The sequence below is a fragment of the Cannabis sativa genome, chromosome X, assembly GCF_029168945.1.
Source record: "Cannabis sativa cultivar Pink pepper isolate KNU-18-1 chromosome X, ASM2916894v1, whole genome shotgun sequence".
Lineage (NCBI taxonomy): Eukaryota > Viridiplantae > Streptophyta > Magnoliopsida > Rosales > Cannabaceae > Cannabis > Cannabis sativa.
The window spans coordinates 74314122-74322968 of record NC_083610.1 but is presented as its reverse complement, the minus strand read 5'-3'; the positions used below and the strand labels follow the sequence as shown (position 1 = coordinate 74322968).

Sequence of the window (8847 nt, the reverse complement as noted above, 5' to 3'; positions counted from 1 at the left end):
CAGTATATATATGGTTGATTTTAGTATATATATAATATAATGTGTATTTATAGATATATATTTTATTCGGGTATATATATATATTATTTTGTGTATATATATAAATTTTAGGTATTATATAATATAATTTTTGTATATATATATATATTTGATATGGGTATTTATTAATTTATTTGTGTATATATGTTAACTGTTTACATATATATATTTGATTTGAGTATTTATATTTGATTTGAGTATTTATTGATTTATTTGGGTATATATGTTCACTGTGTATATATATTTGATTTGGGTATTTATTGTTTTATTTGGGTGTTTTTAGTTCACTGTATATATATAATTTCGATATTTATTATTTTATTTTGGTTTATATATTAACTGTTCATATATATATAGTGTATATTATAAATATAATAATGTTATTTGGTTATATTTTTAAAGTATAGTGTATTGTTTGTATATTATATATATAATAATGTTATTTTTGTTTATATAAGTGTATATTATATATATATTATTTTGGTAATGTTATATATGCTAAAAGATTATATTTTGTATGATTTATATAAATATTTTATTGCTGTATTTTGTTTTACTTTTTTAATTTATTTTGTGGAATTGATATTATTTATTTTGGTTATTTTCAGATTAAGTGAAAGGATCAATAAAGTTGACACACAATTTCTTTTGTGAACTGTATGTATTTATTATTGTTTATTTGTTGTTTTTATATTATAATTTTTATTTGATGTAATTAATTTTGTTTGGTATGTTAAATATGTAATATTATCATAGTATAGTGAGAATAGTGAAAAAATTATTAAATATAATTTTAGGTTGTAAGTTTTTTAATTTGTTATTTTTTAAATAAAGGAAAATAAAAACAATATAAAAAATAAAAAAGTATAATATAACATAATAATTTAAATATTAAAAATTAAAAAGTTAAATAAAATGAACTTTTTTAATTTTAATATAAATTGTAATTAAATTAGTAAACTTTTATGTTTTTTTTTTAAAAAAAAACTTGTTAATAGAATTTTATGTTGTGATAATTTTATTATTATAAAAAATTGAGATTAATAATAGAATTAAAAAATTATAATTTAGTATAAATTTATTTTATAAAAATAAACTTTTAATTTTATAAATTAAATAAAAATAAATAAACTTTGAACTTTATAAAATAAATAAAAAATTAATTTAAATTATAATAAATTATATAAATTTTTAAATAATATATTTTTTTAAAATAAATAATTCGTAAAAAGAAATTATTTATTTTTTTAATTTAAAGTAATTGGTAATTAAATGAATAATTTTTTTTCAAAGTTTATTAGAATTAAATTGTTAATATTATTATCTTACTTAAAAGTTGAAATACATGTGTGTAATCTAAAAAACGTTCATATAACTAGAAATTATTAAACTTGTAATATTACATTTGTGGTTTATATTGTAGATAGGGAAAATAGATAAGTTTGTCAACTTTTAATAAATTGTTTTAAAAAAATAATTATTTAAATCTAGAAACCAAATTTATTACTTTTTTTATATAAATTTATAAATAACATAAAAATTAAAATGTTTTTTTAAAGAGTAATTTGTTCATTTTTTGTAATTTAAGTTGTAATTATAATTCAATGAATAAAATTGTTATTTAAATGTGTCTAATTCATAAAATATTCATAAAATTTTATTAATGTTGAAAATAATATCTCAATGCTATGGTATACTTATAAATATATACCATAGTTTTGTTATATTTCGTAACACTGTACAAATCATTCATATTTGTAACACTTTAATTGTCGCCTAAATTGTAGATGGCGACAATCGATAAGTCTTGGACCAAAATCAGAAATCGTGGTTGTCATGAATTTTGGAATGGTCTACAAACCTTTTTAGCAATGGCATCAGAACACAAGGATTGTGATGGAAGAATTCGATGTCCTTGTGTAAGATGTATAAATAGTAGGTTTGAAAAAATAGATAGGGTTAGAGCACATGTATTTGATCGAGGTTTCATGCAAGGATATGAGAAGTGGATCTATCACGGCGAGCCTGAGGATGTTGTCGATGATGTAGCAGTTGTTGATGTTGAATCAGAGGATGAAATGATTCCTATTCTAGAAGACTTCTTTCCCTCGACAACAGAGGATGTACAAGGAGAAGATGAACAACCAACCACAAACCCTCATTTTGATGATTTATTCGAGGAAATTGAAGCTGAATTGTATCCCGGTTGTGATTGGATTTCGTCTCTCAACTTTTTAGCAAAGTTATTGCATTTAAAAGTTAGAGGAAAAATTCCTAATAACATCTTTGAAGAATTATTGAAGCTTTTAAAGTTTGCATTTCCGAAGGAAAATAATATTCCAGCAACTTACTACGAGGCAAAAAAGAGATTAAAGAAATTAGGCTTGGGTTATGAGTCTATCCATGTCTGTTTGTATAATTGTTGCCTATTTTATAAGGAGAATGCATCGAAGGAGGCTTGTCCAGTGTGCGAAACTAGTCGTTGGGTTACTTCCGAGAACGGCAAAGCAACAAAAGTTCCTTGCAAAGTCATGCGATACTTTCCGTTGACACCTCGACTTAAAAGATTATATAGTTCGAGGATTACAGCGAAGAGCGTGATATGGCATCATACTGGAAAATCAAAAGATGATGGGGTGTTGCGACACCCGGTCGATGGTTTAGCTTGGAAAGACTTTGATGCAAAACATCCCGAGTTTGCAAGGGACCCAAGAAATGTTCGACTTGGGTTAGCTGCTGATGGATTTAATCCATTTGGCAACATGAGTCTTGCATACAGCATGTGGCCAGTGGTGTTGGCTAACTATAATCTACCACCTTGGTTATGTATGAAAGATAATTATTTTTTGTTATCTACCCTAATTCCTGGTGCAAAATCTCCAGGTAAAGACATGGATATATTTTTAAGACCTTTGGTGGATGAATTAAAGGAGTTGTGGAATAATGGGGTACCAACGAGTGATAGTTCGACCAACTCGATGTTCACCATGCGTGCTGCGCTTTTGTGGACAGTGAATGATTTTCCTGCTCGTAGTAGCTTGTCTGGGTGGAGTGGTCAAGGTTATAAAGCTTGCCCTACTTGTAATGAAGACACGACGTCCATTCGAGTGATCGGGAAGACATCATATGTTGGTCATCGAAGGTTCTTGCCAAGTAACCATGCAATGAGAAGGGATACTCGATTTGATGGTAAAGTTGAAAGAAGACCTCCTCCAAGACGATTTACTTGTGAAGAAATATTATCACAAGTTAATGCTCTCGAACCCCAAATTCCCGGACATCATGAAATTTTTGGGGGCGTGAAACGTAGAAGAGTTGCAGAAAATTGTAATTGGAGGAAAAAAAGTATTTTCTACGAGTTGGAGTATTGGAGCACGAATATTTTAAAACACAATATTGATGTCATGCATGTTGAGAAGAATGTGTGTGATAGTCTCCTAGGAACCATCTTGGATAATGATAAATCAAAGGACACAACCAATGCGCGACATGATTTAAAGAAGATGGGTATTAGGGAATCGTTTTGGATTTATGAAGATGGGAATGGGAGGCTAATGAAACCGCATGCTCCTTATGTTTTGACTCGTTAGAAAAGACAACTTTTTTGTCAGTTTGTTAAAGGAATAAAGTTTCCCGATGGCTTCTGTTCAAATTTAAAGAGCAAAGTTTCTCCAGATGAGTCTAACATTATTGGGTTAAAATCCCACGATTGTCATGTCATTATGCAGCGAGTACTAGCAGTTGGTGTCCATAAATTTCTACCTCGTGACACTGCAACAACTATTACTCAGCTGTGTAATTTTTTTCGACAGTTATGCTCTAGAACTCTAAATGTAAAAGATATGGAGGATGCTCAAAATAATTTAATTCTGTTATTGTGCAAGATGGAATTGATTTTTCCTCTAGCTTTTTTTGACATAATGATACATTTGGTATTGCATTTGCCTGAAGAAGCGATATTGGGTGGCCCGGTCTTTATGAGATGGATGTATCCTTTTGAAAGGTACATGAAAAAATTGAAGAATTATGTGGGAAACAAGGCACGTCCTGAAGGGTCAATTGCAGAGGGTTATGTTGCTGATGAGGCAGTAACCTTTTGTTCCATGTACTTTAAAGGGTGTGAAACCAGATTTAATCGGCTTGATCGAAATGAAGATGCGCCTTCTGTGTGTCGTTATCTCTCAATTTTTAATTCTCAATCTCACCCTTTAACTAGCGGAATCATCAAGCCTCTTGATCATATTGGTCGTGAAAAAGCTGAGTGGTACATTCTTCAAAATTCTCCTGAAATCCAAGCTTACTTAGAGTAAGTTTGTTACATTTTTATAAATTATTTTATTAAATTTTTAGTTTTTATTCTCTATCTCCCTCTATCGTATCTTAACATTATCATACTTCACAGCGAACATTTGGACAAGATCAGGCATGAATATCCTAATGGTAATCACGATGCCTTGCATAGGCAAACTTTCCGTCCGTGGTTTCATAAGAAGGTATAATGACAAAATTGTAAAGTTTTAATTCAAACATTTATATTCCTCATTTATTAATACATTTTATGTATTTAGATATATGAGTTGCACAAGCTTGGAACTTTACAAAATGGTGATGAGTTACTCGCTCTCGCTTCCGGGTCCGATTACTTAGCAACATTTTACGAAGGTTGTGTAGTGAATGGTGTTCGGTTTATTGCATCAAAGCGAGACCAAAAGCGGAAGACACAAAATAGTGGTGTTCTTGTTCTTTGGGCCCGAAGGGTTTAATTACTACGGCACACTTGAAGATGTAATCACTATATCTTATACTGGTGCATATACAGTGACATTGTTTGAATGTAAATGGTATAACACTAATCCATTAAGAAAGAAGACAATCACTGAAAATAATATAACCAGTATAAATACTCATGCATATTGGTATCAAGATGAACCGTACATCCTTGCTAACCAAGCGAAGCAAGTTTTCTATCTTTAAGATCCACTCAGAGGTCGCGATTGGAAGGTTGTTGAAGATATTAGCCATCGACAAATTTGGGACATTACTGACAATGAAGATGAGACTGATGTTGATGTTGTTAGTGATTCTAACTCTGCCAATTTTGTGTTGACGGTTGATCTTGGAGAGTTGATTATGCAATCGAATGAACCTCCAGTAATTGTTGAATCGTCCCATCAGTTAGTGGATTCTGAGATAGAGAATAATGAACTTGATGAAAATTATGTTGCTGAAGAAGTAGATGATTTACTAGTTGAACATGTGGAGGATGAAAATGTAAACTTAGTGAATGATGGAAATGATAGTGATTCGTCAGTGTAACTTTTATTTTGTAAACATTTGTTACTAAAAATTTTTACAATTAAATGCCTTTTTAATTTCTTTCGCATTAACATTTGTGTGAACTTTCAATTATGTGTTTCACATTTTGTGAATTCTTACATTTTTTCCGTCTTCAAAGTAAAATAAAATGTCTGCTACGTTAGCGACACACCATGGTGGGGATGGTGATGGCAGGGATCCCCCTGATCCTTCTAGGGTACCGTCGTCCTGCGAATCAGGTTTTCATATTTTTTTCAAATCTAACATTGTTCTGAATATAAATAGTGAATGTATGATTTACTAATAAAATTATTTTTCCCTCGAATATATATAGTTCCACCTCCGGTCAGAAAGGGTCGTGGGGTTGCCGCAAACGCTAACCTCGAAAAAAAAGGAGAGAAGCTGGTAAGCCCTTACCGGTGGAGGTAGATCTTGAAACTGGCAAAGTTGTTGGCACTGAAGCAAGCAATTATGTTCGATTTCTTGACCAACAAGTAAGCATGTTGTGCCCGGGTGGTCATCTAAATTTTTCTGATGTACCCCAACAATACAAGGATCAAGTGCTCAATCGAATTAGAGTGAGTGATTTTTAATTATTAAAAGTTGTAATAATTTTATGTCCTCATTTATAAATTAACATAATTTTAAATTATTTTATTACATAGTACTATTTTGATATCGATGGGAATCCCCATCGAGACCTACTTATGGGGACTTTGTATTCGGTGATGGCGGAGCGGTATAGTGAGCGAAAGACACTCAGACACAAGCATCTTAAACAACATTACAAAAAACCAGAAGATTGAGAGACAGTTCTCAAATTCCCCCCTGACTACTTGAATACCGAGACTTGGAAACCAGTTTGCGAATTGTTCGTTAGCGAGGCATTTTTGAATCGCTCAACTAAAAATAAATCGAATCGGCAGCTAATGAAATATCCAACAACGCAAGGCACAAAATCGTTGGCGTCCATACGCCACGGAATGGTATGTATTAATTCTTTAATTGTTAAATGTTTCATAAAAAAAAATTCTTTAATTGTTAATAATATTTTTCTCTTATAATAAACTAATTTAATTGTTTATATTCGTATAGGGGGGTCCTCCTGGAGAGCATGTAGTTGAAGCATGGAAGGAGATCCATGTGAAAAAACCGTCTGGAACTTTCGTTAATGAATTAGCTGCAAAAGATTATGTAAGTGAATAAAATGATTTATTATTAAAATTTATATTTTATATTAATTATATATTCTAATAATTTTGATTTAAATAGGAGGAACTGATCAAGGAGCTTGATAGGAACAGACTTGAACGACAATCCCAGAGCGATCTTTGGGCCCGAATCCGAATCGATGCGGTTATCAGTTTGACGTTTTGGAAACAGTTCTAGGCCAAAGATCTGACTATCAAAGAGGCGTGGGTAAAAGGCTCAAAGGCAAAGGAAAGAAACCAATTCCTCAAACTCAATCGACAGTGCCTCCCCAACCAACTACTGAAATGATGAGCACTGTGGCAGAAATATTCTCAGCTATGCGTGCCACTTGGGCGGGTAATTTGACGCCTGAACAACGTGCTCATATATTTAACCCACGTTTTGACAATTTTATTCAAACGTATAGTCAGTCGCAGTCGCCTGGTGGTTCGTCTTCTCAGAGTTATGCCGCTCCTCCGGAACAGCAACAACAACCTCCTCAACCACAACAGCCGTCTTCGCAACAACAATTCCAAAGTTTGTCACAGCAGCAATTTGAAAATTTTTTGCAGTAGCAACCCCAATCTTTTCCTCAGCAGTTTCCTCAGCAGCAACAACAGTCTACTCCGCCATTGGGAAATCAGTTCTTGTACCGAACACCATCAGAGTCTCCTCCGCTCGGCTCAAACTTTGTTGATTTTGGATTATTTGGGAGTTCATCGCAGGAGAACCAATTTTATTCAACTCCCATTTTCAACCAAGCTGAGCTCGGTAATTTAACGCTGGGTTTATCATCAGACCAAGCGTATGTGCCTTCTCCGCCACGGGCTTCGGGGACTCGTACCGAAAATAATCCAGATCAAGACTTCATAATTAGAGACCTGAATGAAGACGTTAATGAATAATTTATTTATGTTTTGTAATAATTTAGTTTAATTTTGAGACAATATTTTATTAGGATTAATATGTTAAAGTTAATTACTTTGGAGACAATTTTAGATTATAAATAAATTTTATTAAATTGTTATAATTATATTAATTAGATTTTATTTATTAAATATTTACACAAATAATTAATTATTTATTTATATATTGATTAATATATAAATAAATTTTTAAAAATATTTATTATTTTTTTTATTCTGAGGGGTTTTAGCGGCGGAGCAATAGCGGCGGGACCCCGCCGCTATTGCCCTGTGTCAGTCTCGAAACCAGATTCTGAGAAAGGGCAATAGCGGCGGGGTCCCGCCGTAATTGCTCCGCCGCTATTAATAGTATTAGCGGCGGACCCCATTTTTGGCCGCTAATACTATTAATAGCGGCCAAGCAATAGCGGCGGACCAATAGCGGCCGAGGTCCGCCGCTATTGCCCTTTAGCGGCCAGAAATGACTCTAATAGCGGCGGAGGGGTCCGCCGCTATTAGTGTTGAATGTTGTAGTGTACAATACTTATTGTGACTAAAACTAAATTAGTGAAAACGCCACAAGTAATTTTTTGTTGTGACTAAAAGTCATATTTAATCAAAAAAAAATTATGTTGTAACTAAAAGGTTGTCACTAAAAATAATTTTTTTAATAGTGTCTTATGACATAATATATAGGCTAATTAGTAATTTTTTCCCTGAACTTTGACATGTACTAAATCGTGCCCCCTGAACTTTTTTGGCTGTTAAAAATTCCCTCTGAACTATTGAGATTGTTAAATTTAAGGACTTTTGTTTAATTTTAGTAAAAAAATTCTAACATGAATGAAAGTTCAAGGGGCATGATTTAATACATATCAAAGTTTGAGGGGCATGATTGGGTAGATATCAAAGTCTGGGGAGCATAGTTAGTACATAAACAATCACTGAAACAGTAAAATTAAATGAAATTAGACAAAAGTCCTTAAATTTAACAATCTCAATAGTTCAGGGGGAATTTTTAACGACAAAAAAAGTTCAGGGGGCACAATTTAGTACATATCAAAGTTCGAGGGAAAAAAAATTATTAATTAGCCTAATATATATTGTTTATGAACCAACAAACTTCACATTCATACCTTTCAGAAAATTAGAATAGAATAACATACCACAACAATTAAAACACAATATAGCCCTCTTCCCAAATTAGCATTACCTTTTACGTACTTTTTTTCTTTTTTGGTAAGGGTGACCCCTTACATACTTTTGTGAGCCCACTAGTTTGAGATGGACAAATTTAATCTACTACTACATTAGCCATTAGTGATGTCCTAATAAAGTAACAATTTGCACTAATTAATGATTATATTAATATATATTCATCAAAATCATTATAATT

At 31.9% G+C, this 8847-nt stretch overlaps 1 protein-coding gene across 1 annotated transcript; it reads left to right on the top strand.

Moving 5' to 3' along the window:
- The first annotated feature begins 1910 nt into the window (after window positions 1–1910).
- Window positions 1911–3629, top strand: LOC133032351 (uncharacterized). Its single transcript, XM_061106269.1, has one exon. The coding sequence runs from the start codon at window positions 1911–1913 to the stop codon at window positions 3627–3629; it is 1719 nt and encodes a 572-aa protein (XP_060962252.1).
- Window positions 3630–8847: the final 5218 nt, after the last annotated feature.

Coding starts and splice junctions, on each gene's coding strand:
- LOC133032351 (XM_061106269.1), top strand. CDS start 1,911: ATGGCATCAGAACACAAGGATTGTGATGGAAGAATTCGATGTCCTTGT.